This window comes from Salvelinus alpinus, chromosome 23 (genome assembly GCF_045679555.1).
Source record: "Salvelinus alpinus chromosome 23, SLU_Salpinus.1, whole genome shotgun sequence".
Lineage (NCBI taxonomy): Eukaryota > Metazoa > Chordata > Actinopteri > Salmoniformes > Salmonidae > Salvelinus > Salvelinus alpinus.
In genome coordinates, this window is record NC_092108.1 from 40,072,855 (window position 1) to 40,098,182 (window position 25,328).

The 25,328-nt window shown below is 42.2% G+C and overlaps 1 protein-coding gene across 1 annotated transcript in view; it reads right to left on the reverse strand.

The window, feature by feature from the left end:
* Positions 1-48: 48 nt before the first annotated feature.
* LOC139550971 (phospholipid phosphatase-related protein type 5-like) overlaps positions 49-25,328 on the reverse strand; it is a 60,280-nt gene continuing 35,000 nt past the window's right edge. The window contains exons 5-6 of the mRNA XM_071362280.1: positions 9,763-9,903; positions 49-2,002 (exon numbers count right to left, since the gene is read on the reverse strand). Of these exons, the coding sequence (XP_071218381.1) occupies positions 1,973-2,002; positions 9,763-9,903 (171 nt within the window). The 3' untranslated portion in view covers positions 49-1,972. The remainder of the gene's footprint in view (positions 2,003-9,762; positions 9,904-25,328) is intronic.

Consider the following 25,328-nt stretch of genomic DNA (forward strand, 5'->3'; position numbering starts at 1 on the left):
AATCCAGAAAATCACATTGTATGATTTTTAAGTAATTAATTTGCATTTTATTGCATGACATAAGTATTTGATACATCAGAAAAGCAGAACTTAATATTTGGTACAGAAACCTTTGTTTGCAATTACAGAGATCATACGTTTCCTGTAGTTCTTGACTAGGTTTGCACACACTGCAGCAGGGATTTTGGCCCACTCCTCCCTACAGATCTTCTCCAGATCCTTCAGGTTTCGGGGCTGTCGCTGGGCAATACGGACTTTCAGCTCCCTCCAAAGATTTTCTATTGGGTTCAGGTCTGGAGACTGGCTAGGCCACTCCAGGACCTTGAGATGCTTCTTACGGAGCCACTCCTTAGTTGCCATGGCTGTGTGCTTCGTGTCGTTGTCATGCTGGAAGACCCAGCCACGACCCATCTTCAATGCTCTTACTGAGGGAAGGAGGTTGTTGGCCAAGATCTCGCGATACATGGCCCCATCCATCCTCCCCTCAATACGGTGCAGTCGTCCTGTCCCCTTTGCAGAAAAGCATCCCCAAAGAATGATGTTTCCACCTCCATGCTTCACGGTTGGGATGGTGTTCTTGGGGTTGTACTCATACTTCTTCTTCCTCCAAACACGGCGAGTGGAGTTAGACCAAAAAGCTCTATTTTTGTCTCATCAGACCACATGACCTTCTCCCATTCCTCCTCTGGATCATCCAGATGGTCATTGGCAAACTTCAGACAGGCCTGGACATGCACTGGCTTAAGCAGGGGGACCTTGCGTGCGCTGCAGGATTTTAATCCATGACGGCGTAGTGTGTTACTAATGGTTTTCTTTGAGACTGTGGTCCCAGCTCTCTTCAGGTCATTGACCAGGTCCTGCCGTGTAGTTCTGGGCTGATCCCTCACCTTCCTCATGATCATTGATGCCCCACGAGGTGAAATCTTGCATGGAGCCCCAGACCGAGGGTGATTGACCGTCATCTTGAACTTCTTCCATTTTCTAATAATTGCGCCAACAGTTGTTTCCTTCTCACCAAGCTGCTTGCCTATTGTCCTGTAGCCCATCCCAGCCTTGTGCAGGTCTACAATTTTATCCCTGATGTCCTTACACAGCTCTCTGGTCTTGGCCATTGTGGAGAGGTTGGAATCTGTTTGATTGAGTGTGTGGACAGGTGTCTTTTATACAGGTAACGAGTTCAAACAGGTGCAGTTAATACAGGTAATGAGTGGAGAACAGGAGGGCTTCTTAAAGAAAAACTAACAGGTCTGTGAGAGCCGGAATTCTTACTGGTTGGTAGGTGATCAAATACTTATGTCATGCAATAAAATGCAAATTAATTATTTAAAAATCATACAATGTGATTTTCTGGATTTTTGTTTTAGATTCCGTCTCTCACAGTTGAAGTGTACCTATGATAAAAATGACAGACCTCTACATGCTTTGTAAGTAGGAAAACCTGCAAAATCGGCAGTGTATCAAATACTTGTTCTCCCCACTGTATATATATATACACATATATGAGACGTGTTTGATACAATAACTTCAAGTATATACAAATAAGGAATACTTTTGGGGAAATCAATGAACAATGAACACCATTCATCAGGTGAAGAACAGAAGGAGGGAACATGTTGATTGGAGAGCAAAAGAAAAAGTAAAGCTGAAGGATGTTTGATTTGGAAATAGGGTCATACTGTATAGATCAAGGTTGGGGTCAATTTGAATTGAAGTCAATTCTTGAAGTGATTTGAATTTAAAATAAAATTATGGAGAACAACTTTTTGTTGTTGTTAATTGAGAAGTCTTGAAAATAGATGCCTTTTTTCAATTATTGAATTGCAATTTCAGTTTACTTCCAGAATTCACTAAATGCAACTGACCACAACCCTGTTATACATAGATATCATCTTCAGGATCTGTGTTGCCCTCTGGCGACCATGACAGTGAGCAGCAACCACATCCAACTGTGTGTCATGTGACACATTCATTGTCATGTGACCTCGGCGAAAGTATTAGAATTCTAAAGGAAAAAAGAAGCAAAAGAAGAAACAGAACAAAAATTTGTCTTCAATGATTCACTATATTTAATATCCAAGACATTCTCTGCATTCAATACATCCCAAGATTAGTAACTATTAAGTACTGAAGCATTTTTATGAAGTCTTCTGATTACGTCAGATTAGACATTACTTGGTTACATGATATTTGCGATCTTGATATGAAAAAAACACAAAATAGCAGTCAAGATACAGTATCAGTCCTGTGACATCTTGGTCCCCAACATCTCTTGCTTTCCGTATTTTAATTATATAACGACCCTTACATAACCTCGAGCTAATGAGTCAGTTGCTTTGATTGCGCTGAGGGGCTTGTAAAGGCTGTCTGTCCACACACGCATGCACACACACAAAATGTAAACGCACACACACACAGACACAAACACACACACACAAAGTGGGCCAAGTAGCATTAGGTTAGCACACTGTACAGCTCCTGGGTTGCCTCTACAGTGGTTGCTCAACTAAAAGTTTTCAGATTATGCTGTGGGACATAGATGTAATTTGTGGTTTAGTACGGTACCCTGCGTCACTACTTCATTACTCCAGACCAGCGCAATGTGGAGTTAGAGCACTGATTACACTTTTGGATCCCAAGGCGCTAATGTGTCTCTAACTGACAATGAATGGGCGACATAAACCAAATAGAAACTGATAATTATGCAAGACTTCAAAATGTAATTTCAATTAAATGAATGATGAGCATGAAGAAGGTGATTGAATTTAGAACAATAGTGTAAGAATTGCTATTCCTCTGTCCTGCACGCGCACACCCTACTCGTCAGTATTACTTACTAAAACTGTTGTTACACTAAGGTTTTTATTCTAAGAGAAATGAAAATGTTCAATTATATTCCATGATAATCTTAAAATATACAGTTGAAGTCGGAAGTTTACATACACCTTAGCCAAATACATTTAAACTCAGTTTTTCACAATTCCTGACATTTAATCCACACAAATTCCACACAAATTCCACACAAATTCCCTATCTTAGGTCATTTAGGATCACCACTTTATATTAAGAATGTGAAATGTCAGAATAATAGTAGACAGAATTATTTCTTTCAGCTTTTATTTCTTTCATCACATTCCCAGTGGGTCAGAAGTTTACATACACTCAATTAGTATTTGGTAGCATTGCCTTTAAATTGTTTAACTTGGGTCAAACGTTTATGGTAGCCTTCCACAAGCTTCCCACAATAAGTTGGGTGAATTTTGGCCCCTTCCTCCTGACAGAGCTGGTGTACCTGAGTCAGGTTTGTAGGCCTCCTTGCTCGCACACGGTTTTTCAGTTCTGCCCACAAATTGTCTATAGGATTGAGGTCAGGGCTTTGTGATGGCCACTCCAATACCTTGACGTTTTTTGTCCTTAAGCTATTTTGCCACAACTTTGCAAGTATGCTTGGGGTCATTGTCCATTTGGAAGACCCATTTGCGACCAAGCTTTAACTTCCTGACTGATGTCTTGAGATGTTGCTTCAATATATCCACATAATTTTCCTGCCACATGATGCCATCTATTTTGTGAAGTGCACCAGTCCCTCCTGCAGCAAAGCACCCCCACAACATGATGCTTCCACCCCCGTGCTTCACGGTTGGGATGGTGATCTTCGGCTTGCAAGCCTCTTTTACCTCCAAACATAACGATGGTCTTTATGGCCAAACAGTTCTATTTTTGTTTCATAAGACCAAAGGACTTTTCTCCAAAAAGTATGATCTTTGTCCCCATGTGTAGTTGCAAACCGTAGTCTGGCTTTTTTTATGGCTGTTTTGGAGCAGTGGCTTCTTCCTTGCTGAGTGGCCTTTCAGGTTATGTCGATATAGGACTCGTTTTACTATGGATATAGATACCTTTGTACCTGTTTCCTCCAGCATCTTCACAAGGTCCTTTGCTGTTGTTCTGGAATTGATTTGCACTTTTCGCACCAAAGTATGTTCATCTCTAGGAGACAGAACACGTCTCCTTCCTGAGCGGTATGATGGCTGCGTTGTCCCGTGGTGTTTACACTTGCGTACTATTGTTTGTACAGATGAACGTGGTACCTTCAGGCGTTTGGAAATTGCTCCCAAGGATGAACTGGACTTGTGGAGGTCCACAATTATTTTTCTGAGGTCTTGGCTGATTTATTTTGATTTTCCCATGATGTCAAGCAAAGAGACACTGAGTTTGAAGGTAGGCATTGAAATACATCCACAGGTACATCTCCAATTGACTCAAATGATGTCAATTAGCCTATCAGAAGCTTCTAAAGACATCACATCATTTTCTGGAATTTTGCAAGCTGTTTAAAGGCACAGTCAACTATGTAAACTTCTGACCACCTGGAAATGTGATACGGTGAATTATAAGTGAAATAAATCTGTCTGTGAACAACTGTTGGAAAAATTACTTGTGTCATGCACAAAGTAGATGTCCTAACCAACTTGACAAAACTTTAGTTTGCTAACAAGAAATTTGTGGAGTGGTTGAAAAACGAGATTTAATGACTCCAACATAAGTGTATGTAAACTTCCGACTTCAACTGTAACTGTCAGGAGAGAAGAACAGAACTGCTAGCCTGACACTGAAAACTTACAAGCTACTGGAAATACACAGTGTTTGTAGATGGATGGGGTTACGTGTTCCACAACATGAATTATTCATTTTTCTAATAACTTAACTTAGCTTTAGTTATTGTTTTCAGATGAATTCATGTATCCTATATGCACCAATAGTATCAATTGGGAAAATGCCTTTTAAAATAATAATTGTATATTATTTTTCATTCTTTCTTACTTAGCAAGGCATGATATCCTTCACTACTAACTACTGACTTAATTATGGGATGGTGTATGCGTGTTTAATTTACCTCCCTTAAAATCTATGAATACTGAAGCAGTCAGCCAGGCAGTCAAAGCGAGCAGTGAGCCTGGATCCAAAGGGTTTTCTAAAGCATCCTAATGTGTCAGATTTATTTGGGTCACCTTCTGTACTGAGTTTGAAGATGGCCTATGGCCATGTTGATGTTGTGTGTAGCAATGCATTTAGTGTGGAAATGCATTTAGCTACAGTCTCCCTGCTGCTACACTAAACTGTGCAATGAGTGAACCCATACTGCAGTTTAGGTTTCCACTGGGTGTTTTTTGGATTTCTAAAGTACATATAGTCCCTCAAACCTCAACTACTACACATTTGACCATTCTTGCCATTAATGCTTTGCTCATCTACCTCTCACGCATGCATGCATGCATAAACGCAAACACAAACACACCTCTCCACATCTCCTCGTTCTTATTCACCTCACACACCTCAGTCTAATGAGATGTGGTCATCCTCCTTTGCGTTGACGAATGGCCCAATGTAACTTCCCCTGGACTCATTGTGATTTCTAATAGGGAGAGCACTGGGTCTCCATAAGGCACTTCATCAAGATTACCAAGGGGGCCGGAGACATACTGTATGTCCCTGTAATGAATGACATTGCATTCCCCTCGCTATAGGGTCTGCAAAGGCTACATCATTAATCTTCAGGAGCAATGCTACTGTATTATGCTTATAGAGGCAACCCAGGAGCTGTACAGTGTGCTAGCCTCATGCTACTTGGCCCACTTTGTGTGTGTGTGTTTACATTTTGTGTGTGTGCATGCGTGCGTGTGTGTGTGTGAACAGACAGTCTAACAAGCCCCTCAGCGCATTCAAAGTGCAGTGGTTCTTCCTGTAAGGTGTGCTTCATACTGCAGCACACCTTGCAGGCTGCCGCAGAGAACTATGGCATGTTATTTAATTGTCAGCCATTGTTACCATTAATGCTATTTAGTGCTAGCTTGACCACCAGAGGATATCTTTGAGAAGCATTTGATAGCCTTCAATATTGCCTGTACGAGAGAATTGAAAACCTTTTTTTGTAAGAACATAGTATATGGGATTGATTTTAAGAAATGTAGCTTAATTTAAGTAATATTATAGTGTTTCTATTCCAAGAAAAATGAACACACGAAACCCTCAGTGTTTCCGTTAGGAAAATATGGCGCTGTACTACGTGACGGTCGGGAATTGTCACGTTCCTGACCTGTTTTCTGTTGTTTGGTATGTGTTTATTGGTCAGGGCGTGAGTTTTGGGTGGGCAGTCTATGTTTTCTGTTTCTATGTTGGTTTTGGGTTGCCTGGTATGGCTCTCAATTAGAGGCAGGTGTTTGACGTTTCCTCTGATTGAGAGTCATATTAAGGTAGGTTGTTCTCACTGTTTGTTTGTGGGTGATTGTTCCTGTGTCTGTGTAATCCACATGGGACTGTTTCGTTTGTTCGTTCGTTTAGGTAGTCTGTTCCTGTTCGTGCGTTCTTCGTCTATATGTAAGTTCATTTGTTTCAAGTCTGTTGACTTCGTTTATTGTTTTGTAGTTTGTTCTAGTGTTTGTTAGTGTTTTCGTCTTGTTGTAATAAATTCAGAATGTATTCATCACCCGCTGCGCCTTGGTCCGTTCATGCACCACAAGACAAACGTTACAGGAATAGGCTACAGTACTAAGAGCATAACATTTCCACATCCTAATTGTAGTCTAACCAATACCCAAATGGAAATTCAGTGAAAACACAAATCTCATTAGTTTATCAAGACCAGTCCCCAACGGTGCTGAAATAGTTGACTATTGCTATTGCTTCAAATCCTATTGCTTCAAACTTCAATATGCTTTTTAAATAAACAAGACCTACACCACTTTTAACAGCAAACTACTCAACACTAGTGAGACTCATGTCGCCGACGGTAGGCCTACGGTATATTGAAAAATACTTTTTTCAATGACGTGACTCTCCGCCAATAATTAGATTTAGATGATTGGAGGATTCTAAATGAATATATAAGGTGCCTTTTTCTTTAGAGCAAATCTGATCTGTGAGAATATCTATGGGACTTTTATATCATTCTAAATTAATTAATAATGATAATAATAATCGCTTTGTTTAAAAAATAACAATATTTTGGAGATGTCAAATAACCTAAAGTGAGCGAGAAAAAGGCCATTATTGAACATGGGGTGAGATATTCTTACTAATTTGTAAATAAAGCCAGTTTGTTATTTAGAATGATTTCTTTCTGTTTTTAGAGAGAGATGAAACCAAAAGCCCACCGTCACCTCATGGGTCTCCCGGTCGCGGCCGGAACGGGTATCGAACCAGCATCTGTAGCAACGCAGTTTCCACTGCGATGCAGTGTCTTAGACCGCGTCGCCACTTGGGAGGCCCCATCCACAAAGTGTTTAATGCTGATCAATTGCCTTGCACAAAGTATCAAAATACTGGAAAGAGTCTATTGTCCTGCTAATAGCCCATAATGGACTATTATAATACATGATGTCCAGCTCAGGATAACCAAAACATTTCTTTATTAAAGACTATCTGAAAGAATGTTGGTACTTATTTATTTTGATCCAAAGCCATGAATGAGTGAGTCACTCAGCTTTATGTAGGTGCCGAGGCTATATGACTGCGCCATCAACTTGATTATTTAGCTTATATTCAGTCAACACACAGTTGAAGTCGGAAGTTTACATACACTTACGTTGGAGTCATTAAAACAAGTTTGTCAACCACTCCCCAATACTTTGTGCATAACACAAGTCATTTTTCCAACAATCGTTTACAGACAGATTATTTCACTTATAATTCACTGTATCACAATTCCAGTGGGTCAGAAGTTTACATACACTAAGTTGACTGTGCCTTTAAACAGCGTGGAAAAATCCAGAAAATTATGTCATGGCTTTAGAAGCTTCTGATAGGCTAATTGACATAATTTGAGTCAATTGGAGGTGTACCTGTGGATGTATTTCAATGCCTACCTTCAAACGCAGTGCCTCTTTGCTTGACATCATGGGAAAATCAAAAAAAATCAACCAAGACCTCAGAAAAATAATTGTAGACCTCCACAAGTCTGGTTCATCATTGGGAGCAATTTTCAAATGCATGAAGGTACCATGTTCATCTATACAAACAATAGTACGCAAGTATAAACACCATGGGACAACGCAGCCGTCATACACGTGGTCTGTCTCCTAGAGATGAACGTACTTTGGTGCAAAAAGTGCAAATCAATCCCAGAACAACAGCAAAGGACCTTGTGAAGATGCTGGAGGAAACAGGTGCAAAAGTATCTATATCCACAGTAAAACGAGTCCTATATCGACATAACCTGAAAGGCCGCTCAGCAAGGAAGAAGCCACTGCTCCAAACCGGCATAAAAAACAGCCAGACTACGGTTTGCAACTGCACATGGGGACAAAGATCGTACTTTTTGGAGAAATGTCCTCTGGTCTGATGAAACAAAAATAGAACTGTTTGGCCATAATGACCATCGTTATGTTTGGAGGAAAAAGGGGGAAGCTTGCAAGCCGAAGAACACCATCCCAACCGTGAAGCACGGGGTTGGCAGCATCATGTTGTGGGGGTGCTTTGCTGCAGGAGGGACTGGTGCACTTCACAACATAGATGGCATCATGAGGGTTGAAAATTATGTGGATATATTGAAGCAACATCTCAAGACATCAGTCAGGAAGTTAAAGCTTGGTTGCAAATGGGTCTTCCAAATGGACAATGACCCCAAGCATACTTGCAAAGTTGTGACAAAATAGCTTAAGGACAACAAAGTCAAGGTATTGGAGTGGCCATCACAAAGGCCTGACCTCAATCCTATAGAACATTTGTGGGCAGAACTGAAAAAGCGTGTGCGAGCAAGGAGGCCTACAAACCTGACTCAGTTACACAAGCTGTCAGGAGGAATGGGCCAAAATTCTGACAACGTATTGTGGGAAGCTTGTGCAAGGCTAACAGAAATGTTTGATCCAAGTTAATCAATTTAAAGGCAATGCTACCAAATACTAATTGAGTGTATGTAAACTTCTGACCCACTGGGAATGTGATGAAAGAAATAAAAGCTGAAATAAATCATTCTCTCTACTATTATTCTGACATTTCACATTCTTAAAATAAAGTGGTCATCCTAACTGACATAAGACAGGGAATTTTACTAGGTTTAAATGTCAGGAATTGTGAAAAACTGAGTTTAAATGTATTTGGCTGAAGTGTATGTAAACTTCCAACTTAAACTGTATGTGGTAACTGTTGCTCCCAATGTTCTGAACAGTGTTTTAATCAATACACAGCAAATGGTCTACTTAACCCAATTTGACACACAATGTTTATACCCGCACAGCTTTGCTATCAAGACACATTGTATAGACAGGTAACGAGGCATGCAGGTTTTCATTCTTACATGATCAGTTTACACAGTGTGCGATTTAGCCCAATGTAACAATGTGTGTGGCTTCTTGCTAATCACCTGTATACAGATGATTAGCAGACAGACTATTTTCAGGGACTGGGATTGTGTACCTCTTGCCAGAGCCATTGTAAGAGCTTATAGAAATTTTACCTGGACTATAAAACTAAGAAGATGAGACTCTCAAACCAAAGTGATACATACATTATATTCCAAACCTCAATGTATATTTTTGTCAATGTTCATATTCTTTGGTCAATTTTCAACCTTCATACTACACATCTGGAAGACATTTTTATCTTTCTATACATACAATGAAGGAGATACTGTATCTGATGTGTCTTTCTGTATGGTGGACACAGCAGAATGGACTGAGGCTGACAAACAAGGTACTCTAGGAAACTGTTCCAAGCAAAAGCACATTATATTGTATTTAGCCTACTGCAGTGAAGTGTAGCTGACAATACCTGTGAGGCTATGTACTTCTCCATGGTGTTGTCCATGATGCGGGGCTGGCCCATCATAGTAACACTGCTGACCACTCTCTCCTCCGGCGGGATCTCGTTCAGCAGAGTCTTCCCTTTGAAGTTCTGCACCACCCCTAGAACCTGCACTCACAGCCACGGTCACGGGGCAGACAAAGGAAAATAGATATGGGGGATTGGTGTGCGCGGAAGTGAGACGGAAAGAAAGAAGAAATAGAGATGTGAGAGAGGAGAAGGAGTGGGAGACTTAGTTAGTTAGGCTGAGATGGAAATAGAGGCTCTGTGGTGTTTTTGCAGAGCTGAGTGCTTCGTAGAGTGCCTTTCACTTCTCAAAACATGGGTTATGTAATTATTTTTTTCTATTATAAAGGAATCGCATGGCTTGTTGCCCAAAAACATGAATTCAATCAGGGGCTGTGTGTTTGTGTGTCTTCAAGGAGTTTCATCCATTACCAGAGCCCAAATTAGCTTTTTTTGTGAGACGTCTATCTAAGGCAATGTTCAGATGGAGGAGAAATGCAACTCAGAAAAATGATCATCTAGAGCAGTGGTCACCAACCGATCGACCGTTCAATCCCTAAGGCATTTGTAGTTGTTTACCAAACATATCTGTAAAACAAAAAAAAACGATAAAGCCTTGCGTTCCTATAATTGTTTCTTTGTTTAGCGCTGTTGGTGGTAGGTGCACATGATTCAGCAGCACTAGTGCCAAGAAGGCAAAGTGTTCCTATTTTGAACCATTTCATGTGTCTGAAGGTAGAACTCTGCATACCCGGCAGGCCGGGTAGAGAGCAAGTGCACCTATAGGCCTATCGCAATCAGATAGTTCAGATCACTGTGTCTGCAGTTTCCTCGAGCCATAGACATAAAACAAAGCCTCGAGCACACTGCAAAGTTGATACTGTGAGATTTCCAAACGTTTAAAACCATAACTAGAGAGAGACAATGAATACAGCAAAGAGCTGCTGTTTTTACAAGTAAATTCATGTTTAAGCTGTTATTCAGCACTATCAAGACTTTGTTCAACACTTTTACAAGTCTTAAATGTGTGTTCTCCCTACTTCCACTCACGCTACAACCAGCACTGCAGCTGCAATGAATGAGTATAGAAAAGCGTTTCGATAAGCTTGCAAGATTCTTATTAGCGGCTTGTGTATTTTTTAATATTGAGGAATATTTCATTTCCTCTGGTCATTTTAAAATAAACTATTATTAATGTTAATGCAAATAGTCCGGGTAGCCATTTGATTACCTGTTCAGGAGTCTTATAGCTTGCGGGTGAAAGCTGTTGAGAAGCCTTTTGGTCCTAGACTTGGCACTCCGGTACAGCTTGCCATGCGGTAGCAGAGAGAACAGTCTATGACTGGGGTGGCTGGGGTCTTTGACAATTTGTAGGGCCTTCCTCTGACACCACCTGTTGTAAAGGTCCTGGATGGCAGGCAGCTTAGCCCAGTGATGTACTGGGCCATATGCACTACCCTTTGTAGTGCCTTGCGGTCGGAGTTCGAATAGTTGCTGTCCAGGCAGTGATGCGACCAGTCAGAATGTTCTCGATGTTGCAGCTGTAGAACCTTTTGAGGACCCATGCCTCCTTAGGGGGAATAGGTTTTGTCGTGCCCTCTTCACGACTGTCTTGGTGTGTTTGAACCATTCTAGTTTGTTGGTGATGTGGACACCAAGGAACTTGAAGCTCTCAACCTGCTCCACTACAGCCCTGTCGATGAGAATGGGGGCATGCTCGGTCCTCCTTTTCCTGTAGTCCACAATCATCTCCTTTGATCTCCTTTCCACAATCTCCATCTCCTTGAGGGAAAGGTTGTTATTCTGGCACCACACGGCCAGGTCTCTGACCTTCTCCCTATAGGCTGTCTCGTTGTTGTCGGTGATCAGGTCTACCACTGTTGTGTAGTCTGCAAACTTAATGATGGTGTCGGAACAATGCTTGGCCATGCAGTCGCAGGTGAACAAGGAGTACAGGAGGGGACTGAGCACGCAACCCTGAGGGGCTCCAGTGTTGAGGATCAACGTGACAGATGTGTTGCTACCTACCTTCACCACCTGGGGGCGGCCCGTCAAGAAGTCAAGGATCCAGTTGCAGAGGGAGGTGTTTAGTCCCAGGATCCTTATCTTAGTGATGAGCTTTGAGGGCACTATGGTGTTGAACGCTGAGCTGTAGTCAATGAGTAGCATTCTCACGTAGGTTTTCCTTTTTCCAGGTGGGAAAGGGCAATACAGATTGCATCATCTATGGATCTGTTTGAGAGGTATGCAAATTGTAGTGGGTCCAGGGTTTCTGGGATAATGGTGTTAATTTGAGCCATTACCAGCCTTTCAAAGCACTTCATGGCTATGTTCATGAGTGCTACAGGTCTGTAGTCATTTAGGCAGGTTACCTTAGTGCTCTTGGGCACAGGGTCTATGGTGGTCTGCTTGAAGCATGTTGGTATTACAGACTCAATCAGGGACATGTTGAAAATGTCAGTGAAGACACCTGCCAGTTGGTCACCAAGTCCTGGCAATCCATCTAGCCCAGCGGCCTTGTGACTGTTGACCTGTTTAAAGGTCTTACTCACGTTGGCTACGGAGAGCGTTATCACACAGAATATCTGATGCTCTCATCGATGCCTCAGTGTTGCTTGCCTCGAAGCAAGCATAGAAGTTATTTAGCTCGTCTGGTAGGCTTGTGTCACTGGGCAGCTCGCGGCTGTGCTTCCCTTTGTAGTCTGTAATAGTTTGCAGGCCCTGCCACATCCTACGAGCGTCGGGGCCGGTGTAGTACGATTCAATCTTGGTCCTGTATTGGCGCTTTGCCTGTTTGATGGTTCGTCGGAGGGCATAGCAGGACTTCTTATAAGCTTCCGGGTTAGAGTCCCACACCTTGAAAGCGGCAGCTCTACCCTTTAGCTCAGTGCGAATGTTCCCTGTAATCCATGGCTTCTGGTTGGGGTATGTACGTACAGTCACTGTGGGGACTACATCCTCGATGCACTTATCGATAAAGACAGCGACTGATGTGGTGTACTCCACATTGCCATCGGAAGAATCCTGGAACATATTCCAGTCTGTGCTAGCAAAACAGTCCTGTAGTTTAGCATCTGCTTCATCTGACCACTTTTTTATAGACAGAGTCACTGGTGCTTCCTGTTTTAATTTTTGCTTGTAAGCAGGAATCAAGAGGATAGAATTATGGTCAGATTTGCCAAATGGAGGGCGAGGGAAAGCTTTGTACGCATCTCTGTGTGTGGAGTAAAGGTGATCTAGAATTGTTTTCCCTCTGGTTGCGCTTTAAACATGCTGATAGAAATGAGGTAAAACTGATTTAAGTTTCCCTGCATTAAAGTCCCCGGCCACTAGGAGCGCCGCCTTTGGGTGAGCGGTTTCCTATTTGCTTATTTCCTTATACAGCTGACTCAGTGCGGTCTTAGCGCCAGACTCCGTCTGTGGTGGTAAATAAACAGCCACGAAAAAAATAGATGAAATAGTGTGGCAAATAGTGTGGTCTACAGTTTATCATGAGATACTCTACTTCAGGCGAGCAAAATCTAGAGACTTCCTTAGATTTCGTGCACCAGCTGTTGTTTACAAATATACACAGACCGCCCCCCCTCGTCATACCGGAGTGTGCTGTTCTGTCTAGTCGGTGCAGCGTATATCCCGCTAGCTGAATGTTTTCCATGTCGTCATTCAGCCACGATTCGGTAAAACACAAGATATTACAGTTTTTGATGTCCCATTGGTAGGATATTCGTGATCGTACCTCATCTAATTTATTGTCCAATGTTTGTAAGTTGGCAAGTAATATTGATGGTAAGGGGCGTCGGCGGATCCTTACGAGGCACCCTGCTCTGGGTCTCTTTCTCTTGCCTATGACGGGGATTTCGGCCTTGTCGGGTGTCTGAAGTACATCCTGTGCGTCCTGCTCGTTGAAGAAAAAATCTTTGTTTAATACGAGGTGAGTGGTCACTGTCCTAGTATCCAGAAGCTCTTTATGTACAAAACATTATGTACAAATAACGTGAAAAAACCACATAATAGCACAATTGGTTAGGCGCCTGTAAAATGGCTGCCATTTCTTCCGGCACTATCTTAACTCATGGCGTTACTACTCTGCATGAATCTGTAGGTAGCTAACCAACCAGGTTCAATGTTAGCTACAGTAGCTAACATTAGGCTATAACTAGTCAAGCAAATGGGTCTGAGATACAAATAATAAGATCACACACGGAACAACAGCTAGCTAGCCAGCCAGCTAACGTTAGCTAGCTAACAGTACACTTTAACTTGAAATGAAACCACTTTGTCAAAATCTGAAAATGTAGCTAGCTAGACTATCATCGATGGACGCATCTCCTTCGGACGCCATGGTTGCTCTTAGTATGAAGATGGAGACAGGTATTTTCTCATCTCCTTAGCTATCATACTCAAATTCCACTGATTTCAAAACTCAGTCCTCCAGAAAGTGGAGAGCATACACTGTAGCTAACAGTACACTTTAACTTGACATTAGGCTTATGAAGTTTTAATACGCGATACATTTTTTAGAAAGCAGCGTTAGAGAGGACTCCCTAGACATACTGACCAGCTCAAATAGAACCAGCTCAAATAGACAGAAGCATGCTATATGGCAGACCAATCCAAACTCAACTCTCGGCATGTCCAGTCCACTTATTTATTTCACCTTTATTTAACCAGGTAGGCCAGTTGAGAACAAGTTCTCATTTACAACTGCAACCTGGCCAAGATAAAGCAAAGCAGTGCAACAAAAACAACAACACAGAGTTACACATGGGATAAGCAAATGTACAGTGAATAACACAATAGAAAAATCTGTATACAGTGTGTGCAAAATGAAGTAAGAAGGTAAGGCAATAAACAGGCCAATAGTGGCGAAGTAATTACGATTCAGCAATTTACACTGGAGTGATATATGTGCAGATGAGGATGTGCAAGTAGAAATACTGGTGTGCAAAAGAGCAGAAAAACAAAAACAAACATGGGGATGAGGTAGGAAGTTGGTTGGATGGGCTACTTACAGATGGACTGTGTACAGGTGCAGCGATCGGTAAGCTGCTCTGACAGCTGATGCTTAATGTTAGTGAGGGAGATATAAGTCTCCAATTCTGTGATTTTTGCAATTCGTTCCAGTCATTGGCAGCAAAGAACTGGAAGGAAAGGTGGCCAAAGGGGATGACCAGTGAAATATACCTGCTGGAGCACGTGCTACGGTTGGGTGTTGCTATGCTAAGGCGGCGCTTTACCTAGCAAATACTTATAGACCTGGAGCCAGTGGGTTTGGCGACGAATATGTAGCAAGGACCAGCCAACGAGAGCATACAGGTCGCAGTGGTGGGTAGTATATGGGGCTTTGGTGACAAAACGGATGGCACTGTGATAGACTGCATCAATCTGCTGAGTAGAGTGTTGGACACTATTTTGTAAATGACATCGCCGAAGTCAAAGATCGGTAGGAAATAGAAAGCCGATTCTAGATTTAACTTTGGATTGGAGATGCTTAATGTGAGTCTGGAAGGAGAGTTTACAGTCTAGCCAGACACCTAGGTATTTATAGTTGTCCACATATTCTAAGTCAGAACCGTCCAGAGTAGTGATGCTAGTGGGGCGGGAGGGTGCGGGAAGCGATCGGTTGAAGAGCATGCATTTTGTTTTACTAGCGTTTAAGAGCAGTTGGAGGCCACGAAAGGAGTGTTGTATGGCGTTGAAGCTCGTTTGGTTTGTTAACACAGTGTCCAAAGAAGGGCCAGATGTATACAGAATGGTGTCGTCTGCGTAGAGGTGGATCAAAGATTCACCAGCAGCAAGAGCGACATCATTGATATATACAGAGAAAAGAGTCGGTCCGAGAATTTAAACCTGGTTGCTGTAGCACTCTGCTTCAGATATGGCATGTTATGAAATTGCAATGTAGTAATAATCGTTTGTGCGCAAGTTGTAATCTTACGCCACGGCACTAAATTATATACACATGCATGAATGAACACTGCATGTGAGAGTGAATAACACAAGCAGGGCACAAGCGTACAGAGAATTGACAAAAGTAGGGCACATCAAAGGTAAAAGACATATGTGACTTAACGCGAGACATACACATGGTGTGAATGCATCCAGAAAATAACATTCTGTAGTTATAGGTTCATGTACTCTATAACACTTTAGGGGAAAAAACATGCAGACACACACAAGACACAGACATGGATGCAAGTAAACCTGCACACACACACACACACACACCTTTACCCCATGGCCCAGGCACCCTGCGGTTTTAACACACACACGCTCATACACCCACCCACACACACACACACACACACCATGGCCCAGGCACCCTGCTGTTTTCTGTTAGGCACTGTGCTTTCTTGCTGATGACGCGTGATGTGCGCCTGCTCGCCTGTTATACGGTGGTTTGATCTCAGATATCTCCTGCTGGGTCCTTTCCTACCTTTCCCCTTTCCCCATTCTCGTTAACTAGGTCATACTAGGTCTATATCCCAAATGGCACCCTATTCCCTACACAGTGCACTACTTTTGACCAGGCCCGTTAGAAAAGTGGTGCACTACATAGGGAACATGGTGACATTTGGGACGCACATAACACTATAACTCTCCACTTATCCTGTCAGAAATGGATGATCTTTGTGCTAGTAGTAATTTAGAGTTGTTGAAGATAAACATGCCATGAGCAGCAACTTTGCACTGATGTTTCCACACCCAATTTGTATGCAACAACCAATTAAGCAAGATTTCTCCATAGACTAGTGCTCTGAAACCCGAGAAACTCAAGCAAATCTAACGGTTTTCATACTCACTCTAGCAAGAGACACACCAACTAATATGTGTATTGCAGAGACATCAAAAGGAGCCCACTCATAGAGGAGCTCAGTCACTTTCCCTATACTAAACACAACAGATCCAAGTGGCCCTACTGTGTTCATCTGAGCCAATTATCCAGCCATACTAGGGGGAAAAAAACAGTGTTTTCCATAAGTGCCGGCTGTCGGCTAAATTCACAATAACAGAGTCATTGTAAGCTGGTTACTTTTTCCACTTCATAAATGAACTAGGTTTCTTTTCATTTAAACGTCTCAATTTGCTCATCAGAAAAATCCGTAGCCTTCTCCCGCTAGAATGAACGATATGCAGTGATCTATTGGTAGGACAGGCACCTGTCAGTCACAAAGCGAGCGATGCCAGGGAGACTGCTGGTTTGTACAGTTCGTCAGTCTGCTGTCTGTCCCACCTCTTCGTACCGGTGTTCTTTTTGTGCCCTGTGGTTGGCTGAAGTCAAATCTATTTATGGAGGAGAGCATGATGCTTCTTCCTCATCTCCTGTGAGTGAATTTACACGTCCTATGTAATGTAACTGGTAACGATGAGTTGAAATTCACTTAATTATTGTTTTGTGGCATGTGCATACTGGTAGGTTACTACTTCTTTTTGGCGATTATCTGCAGATAAATGATGAATACATTCGACGAAGGTGTTGAATCCTCACTGCAGGATAAATAGGAAGTGAAGAGAGCCTCATTCTGGTCCGAAATACGATAGAAGACAACAGATTTGCATTTGTATTTATTAAGGATCCCCATTAGCTGCTGCCAAGGTCCAAACAGGATAAGGCAATTACATCACCCGACATGTACTGCTTTATTTAACATCATACAACACATTATTACACCACTACTCTACTACTACATATTTACAATACAAAATATATAATACCATAATATTTCAACAATACAATGTATGTGTGTGTAGTGTGTTTAGCATATGTTTGCGTATGCGTGTGTGCCTGTCCTTGTTGTTCCATAAGGTGTAGTTTTATCTGATTTTTAAATCTGATTTTACTGCTTGCTTGAGTTACTTGATGTGGAATAGAGTTCCATGTAGTCGTGTCTCTATGTTGTACTGTGTGTTTCCCAGAGTCTGTTCTGGACTTGGGGAATGTGAAGAGCCCCCTGGTGGCATGTCTTGTTGGGTATGCATGGGTGTTGGAGCTGTGTGCTAGCCGTTTGAACAGACAGATCAGTGCTTTCAACAAGTCAATAGCTCTCAAAAAGACAAGCAGTGATGCAGTCAATCGCTTCTCTATTTTGAGCCAGGAGAGATTGACATGCATGTTATTGAAGTTAGCTCTCCGTGTACATTTAAGGGCCAGTTGTGCTGCTCTGGGCCAATTGTAATTTGCCTATGTCCCTCTTTGTTGCACTTGACCATATGACTGGACAGTAGTCCAGGTGCAATAAAACTAGGGCCTGTAGGACTTGTTTTGTTGATAGTGACGTCAAGAAAGCAGACCTCTCTCGATCTTAGCTACCGTGGCATCAATATGTTTTGACCATGACAGTTTACAATCCAGGGTTACATCAAGCAGTTTAGTCCTAAGCTTGCTCAATTTCCACATTACCCATTACAAGATTTAGTTGAGGTTTAGGGTTTAGTTAATGATTTGTCCTAAATACAATGGTTTTAGTTTTAGAAATATTTAGGACTAGCTTATTACCACCCATTCTAAAGCTGACTGTAGCTCTTTGTTAACCTCTTGACGCTACGTGTTAGATTATTATTATTATTTTTTTTTTAAATAACGTTCCCAAGGTAAACGGACTATTTCTCAGGTCCAGATGGTAGAATATGCATATAATTTACAGATTAGGATAGAAACCACTCCAAAGTTTCCAAAACTGTCAAAATATTGTCTGTGAGTATAACAAAACTGATTCTGCAGGCGAAAACTGAGAAAATCTAACCCGGAAGTGATATTCTTTTTAATCTGTGTTTCCTGGCCTGTCTTTCTTCCATTTAAAGGGGTATCAACCAGATTCCTTTTCCAATGACTTCCTCAGGCTGTGACCAGGCTTTGGACATAGTTTCAGGCTTTTATTTTGAAAAATGAGCGAGATTTTTCAAAAGTAGTCAGGTGTCCTCTGAATAGTTCCTGCGCGCGAGAGGGTAGCTCATCACTAAGCTCGGGGCCCTTGGTCTGAACCGCGCCCTGTGCAACTGGGCCTGGACTTCCTGACTGGCCGACCCCAGGTGGTAAAGGTAGGCAACAACACCTCCGCCACGATGATCCTCGCCATGGGAGCCCCACAAAGGTGCGTGCTCAGCTCCCTCCTGTACACCCATGACTGCGTGGCCAGACACGTTTCCAACTCAATCATCAAGTTTGCTGATGACACAACAGTGGTAGGCCTGATCACCAACATGCCTCAATCATGTTTCAAGTTTTATTAGTCGTATGTACAGGATACACATGGTATACTGTCCAACGAAATGCTTACTTGCAGGTTCCTTCTCGACAATACAACAACAATAAGAAATAAGAAAATAAAAATATGAACATAAAGTAAATGGCTGAGTAGAATAGAATATATATTTTAGCATAAGTATAATACAGGAAGGCACAATTTATAGTACAATATTTACACAAGGAGGGATTGGAGGGCAAGTGTTTAAATTGTGCAGTATGAACAAATCGAGTCTGGTAGCAGTAGTTGTAATTTGTGTGAAGCATGAATGCATATACTGTATGTGTGTGTGCACCACACAGGTGGATTTGCGGAGCTCCTACCTACTTGCATTGTACGCGTTGCGCGACACAGAGTTGTCGGGGTTTGTTCTGCTGACATTGAATTCTGAACTGCGGGCTCTCAGCAAGGTATGGATTTCTCAGTTCATCCAGGTTTTTTGGTTGGGGTATGTCCAGATTGTTATTGTGGGTACATCATCATCAACGCATTTCCTAATGAAGCCTGTGACTGACGATGTATATTTCTCAATGTTGATGGATGAATCCTGGGTTGAGGAATCTTTGAGCATAATCCAATCAGTATTTTCAAAACTGTCCTGCAGCATCGAGTCTGCCTCCTATGTCCAGCGCCTCACTTTTCTCTGTATTGATGGCTCCCTCTTGAGTTGCTGCTTGTAGGCTTGGAGAAGGAACAGAGAGACGCTATCTGATTGGCCGAAGAGAGGGTAGGGATGGCTTAGTACGCATCACGGCTGTTTGCGTACACATGGTCCAGCACGTTGTTTCCGTTCGTGTGGCAGTTGGTGATACTTTGGAATCATTTGTTTAAAATTTGCTTGGTTCAAATCTCCCACGGCAATAAAGACGGCTTCCAGGTGAGACAATTCTCGCTGGTTAATGTGCTTATACAGTTCACTAAGTGCGGCCTTGATGTTTGCTTGTAGGGGTATGTACACAGCTGTGATAATAACACAAGTGAATTCCCTCGACATATAGTGGGGTCGGTATTGTAGCATCAGAAACTCCATGTCAGGTGAACAGGAGCTCGAGACATTTTCAACTTCGGTACACCAGGAATTGTTGACGGGGAAGCATACACCTTCCACCATACTCTAATCAGAAGCCACCATACGATCCATACGCTAAATTTAAAAGCACAGTCGAGTGAATTGTATGTAAGCCATGTGCCTGTAAAAACAAAGATACAGCATTCCCTGATGTCCCGCTGTAATTGAAGCCATACTCGAGTTCACAAAGTTTACTTTCCAGCAATTGGATATTAGCCATCAGGATACAAGGAATCATACCACAGGAGGTTGGTGGCACCTTAATTGGGGAGGACGGGCTCGTGGTAATGGCTGGAGCATTATGAATGGAATGGTGTCAAATACATCAAACACATGGTTTGATAACATTCAATTTACTCCGTTCCATACATTATTATGAGCCGTAAGTGTCCACAGCAGCAGGGCCAATAAAATACATGCAGTGCAATCAGAAAGTTTTCAGACCCCTTGACTTTTTCCACATTTTGTTATGTTACGGCCTTATTCTACAATTGATTAAATAATGTTGTTTCCCTCATCAATCTACATGCAAATCCCCATAATGACAAAGCAACAACTGTTTTAAATGTACAAATAAAAAACAGAAATACCTTATTTACATAAGTATTGCTATGAGACTCAAAATTGAGCTCAGGTGCATCCTGTTTCCATTGATCATCCTTGAGATGTTTCTACAATTTGATTGGAGTCCACGTAAATTCAATTGATTGGACATGATTTGGAAAGGCACACACACCTGTCTATATAAGGTCCGACAGTCGACCAAGCCATGACAATTGAAGGAATTGTCCATAGAGCTCCGAGACAGGGGAAAGGGTACCAAAACATGTCAGCAGCATTGAAGGTCCCGAAGAACACAGTGGCCTCCATCATTCTTAAATGGAAGAACTTTGGAACCGCCAAGAATCTTCCTAGAGCTGGCCACCCAGCCAAACTGAGCAATCAGGGAAGGGCCTTATTCAGGGTGGTGACCAAGAACCAGATGATCACTCTGACAGAGCACCAGAATTCCTCAGTGGAGATGGGAGAACTTTCCAGAAGGACAACCGTCTCTGCAGCACCACCAATCAGGCCTTTATGGTGTGATTATGGAGTGACCAGACGGCCTGCTTGGAGTTTGCCAAAAGGCACCTAAATTACTCTCAGACCATGAGCAACAAGACTCTCTGGTCTGATGAAAACAAGATTGGCCTCTTTGGCCTGAATGCCAAGTGTCACGTCTGGAGGAAACCTGGAACCATCCCTACGGTGAAGCATAGCGGTGGCAGCATCATGCTGTGGGGATGTTTTTCAGCGGCAGACTAGTCAGGATCGAGGGAAAGATGAATGGTGCAAAGGACAGAGAGATCCTTGATGAAAACCTGCTCCAGAGCGCTCAGGACCTCAGACTGGAATGAAGGATCAACTTCCAACAGGAAAACGACCCTAAGCACACAGCCAAGACAACGCAGGATTGGCTCCGGGACAAGTCTCTGAAAGTCCTTGAGTGGCCCAGCCAGAGTCCGGACTTGAACCTGATCGAACAACTCTGGAGAGACCTGACAATAGCTGTGTAGCAACGCTGCCCATCCAACCTGACAGAGCTTGAGAGGATCTGCAGAGAAGAATGGGAGAAACTCCGCCAAGCTTGTAGCGTCATACCCAAGAAGACTCGAGTAAAGGGTCTGAATACTTATGTAAATGCATTATTTCTGGGGTTTTTTGTTTCATAAATGTGCAAAAAAATTCTAAAAACTGTTTCTGCTTTGTCATTATGGGGTATTGTGTGTATATTGATGAGGGAAAAAAACAATTTCATCCATTTTAGAATAAGGCTATAAAGTAACAAAATGTGAAAAAAGTCAAGGGGTCTGAATACTTTCCGAATGCATTGTCATTTGACGAACAAACATTATTTTGGCAATTCATATACTGCAGTAAAGGCTACCGTCCCACGCTATATACGCTACTGTCCCACCTGCCCATAAGAAGTTAAGGGTTTTGGCGAGACTTTATCCAACTCACGTTCTGGGAACGTTCCAGGAATATTAAAACATGACGTTAACCTCGGGACCATAAGAGGATGTTCAGTACAGGTCCCAGTTTGGTCACAGTATAACTTTATAATAAGGTATTATGATGTCCATTACATGCTGACCTCACCGCCCGCGTTGTGTGTGCCAAAAGTGGTCAGGGTTTTGTTTCATGGTCATCTGGAGGTTTGTGTAGTTCCCGCATTTTCACAGGGAAGGGAAAATGGACGCTTTTAGGACGTTCTTGGGCATTGTATTATGGTCCCCTGGAGATTTTGTCTAGTTCCCGGTATGTTCCAGGGACATCCCAGAGGATGTTTTTAGGACAGTCTTGGAATGTTGTGTCATAGTCTCCTACAGATTGTCATCTCTGCACTCATCTCATATAAACTTTTCATAGAGCAGTCTTTTCTATTCCCTGAAATCTTACCAAGGTAAGTTCAAGACCAGAATTTCTCACTTACACAATATCATGCAAATTAATTATGTAGGCAAATTTACTTGGACCAGAATAAGTCATTTATTTTCTTTCACTTTGAAAATGTGGAGGACGTTGTGTAGATCAGTAGGGGGGAAAAATCTAACCTAATCCCTTTTTAGATTTAAGGCAGCAAGATGTGAAGACTGTGCAAGGGATGTGTAGACTTTCACCTTGGACTGTATAGAGTTCAAACATGTTACATGTAAAAAGTATGTACATGTGACCACAGAGAGGGCCTTATCACAAAGAGTTAATGTAGCAAGCATATAATAAGCATGTAATGCATACTGTTGGAATCGGCTAAACTTTGAACATTGAGATATTAAATCAATTATAGAAAAGAAGCCTTGAATAGAAAGAGTGAAAGAGACCCGGTTTTATGTCAGAAGTTAATGGTTCTCTGTAGAAAGCCAAAAGGCTTTGGAATGTGTTGGGCGGATGAGATGAGAGCAACTGTTGATATAGGGAAGACAGATGGGTATCTGTGGATTAGGTGAAGGAGGGGTTGAGGTCAGGAGGTGTGGACAGATTCCCTTAAGGGTGTAATAAGGGTTTGGTATCCTGTTACCCTCTTTACCCTCTTCCTGTTGAACCATAAATTGTAAGGATTGGAGAAAAGGAGGAGTGTCTTAAGTGGGATGTATATAACTGTAATGGAGAGAAATGTTTTGCTGTCTGAATACAGCTGTACAGAACCTTTGGGAAGAATTAAACTTGGTTAAAGCGTATCTAGTGTCCGTGAGTTATTTACTCCGAAAAGTAAGAACCTAACAGATGGTGTAGTCGGCAGAATTCACCACGATTTGTAGTCAAACCAAAGAGACCAGATCAGTGGAGCAGAGCTGGCAACAAGTTAGGCTAGTTACTATATCTGTTTCCACTCATTTGACATCTTGTCGGAGATGAGAATTGGCTGAACTAATTATGGGATACGGACCTGGAGAGCCTAGGTTTAATTCTGTAAGCCCATTGTGTAAACGACCGGTCGGAAATATCTGGTATAGCGTAGGTTCCATAAGGATAGGTCCCGAGTGGAGGTTTTTCCTCTGCGAGATCCAGATAAAAATATAAGAGCCAAGCTAAAGTGAGTGAAGGCTAGGTTCCTTTTAAGGATAGGCAAGCGTTTGCATCATTTTCAAAAGCGCAACAACAAATCCTCCGGAAAGTAGAAGGAATGGAACTTTCACCTAGCGGTGTATAGTCTCTGTTCGATCGATAAGTGGTTCATAGACATTTTATGTGCGAGACCGCAACACATTGGTAGACAATTTGGCGGAACAGGGTCATAAAGCATCATATGACAAAGCACAACTAACAAAGCAAGAGGTAACATATTTAGGGGTTTTGATTTCTAAGGGCAAGATACACATTACCAGGGATCGGGTAGAAACAATGCGTTCTTTGGCACCAAACACTCCTTGCACGCTCAGGAAAACTTCAGGAGTTTTCAATTTTATTAGACATTTTATTTCGTCATTCTCTGAAATTGCTGAGACACTTACAAAGTTGACGAAAGGGGGGAAGGGTCCCCATTAGAGGATAGAGTGGAATCAAGAGTGTGAGGAAGCGTTTGTCGAGTTAAAGAAGCAATTGCGTCAAGTGCCAGCATTGGGATTGCGAAATCTAAAATTATCTGTTAAAAAATGTTGTTCATGAACAGGAAAAACATTGTAGCGCGATGGCTACGCAAAAATTAAGAGGGCCAAGAGGAATGCTACATTACCTTAGGGCGGTACAGGCGACAGAAGTTGTGTTCAATAACACGGCTTCCATTACAATGGGTAAAAAAGTTGATTTGTATGTTACACACGCAGTAGCAACCATAGTGAACAGCACATGTTACTAGTGCAAGATGGACAAAATGGGAATTAACGTTAAATGGGGAAAATCTACAATTTCAGAAGATTGGTGCTTTGAAACCTGCGTCGTTAATGCTGTTGCATGGGGAGGGTGAATCGCATACATGTGACCCAGATCAGATTACTCCAAAACCTAGGCCTGATTTGCCAGAGACAGCATTGGAATCGGGAAAAATATTGTATACAGATGGCTCTAGATAAATGAACACAGAAGGGAAGAGAGTAACATAACGGGGTATGCTGTGTGTGGTATGCATTTGGAGTAGTTCATGATTTCGGTACATTGTGGTCACCACGGGGCATGTTAACAGCGACAGGAACACCAATAAAAATGGTCTGGAGGTAGAGGCATTATCAGAAGCATGTCAGTTACCCAGTAAATTAACAGTGGTGAAATGTGAAGCTCATTCTAGTAGTACAGATAAAATCGCCATAAGGAATCGTAAAGCAGACGGAATGGCTAAGGCGGCTGCCTTGGTGAGAGAAAGTGTTAGAAAACCACATGTATATATTGCGGATTCCTTACGATGACAAATTGGCTAAATTTGCCACAGGAAAACGTATTTTGGGTTGAAGATTCTAGGCGAAATGCCAGGGGAATGGATTCTAAAGGTAAAACAATTAAATGATATGGCCAAACACTCCTTGCAAATGCAGAAGGCCTTAGGGTTTGTTTAAATCAGACATTTTATGTGGTTTAATTTTTAAATAAATGTACGTTTGATGTCGTCTTATTCTGGAATGGAATTCTAGAATGGACGAAAGAGTGGAGGGGTCACGAGGAATTAGTATAGGGGTTACCTAACCTAAAATGAACTGGGGATCACGAGGAATTGGTATAGGGCTTACCAAACCTAAAAT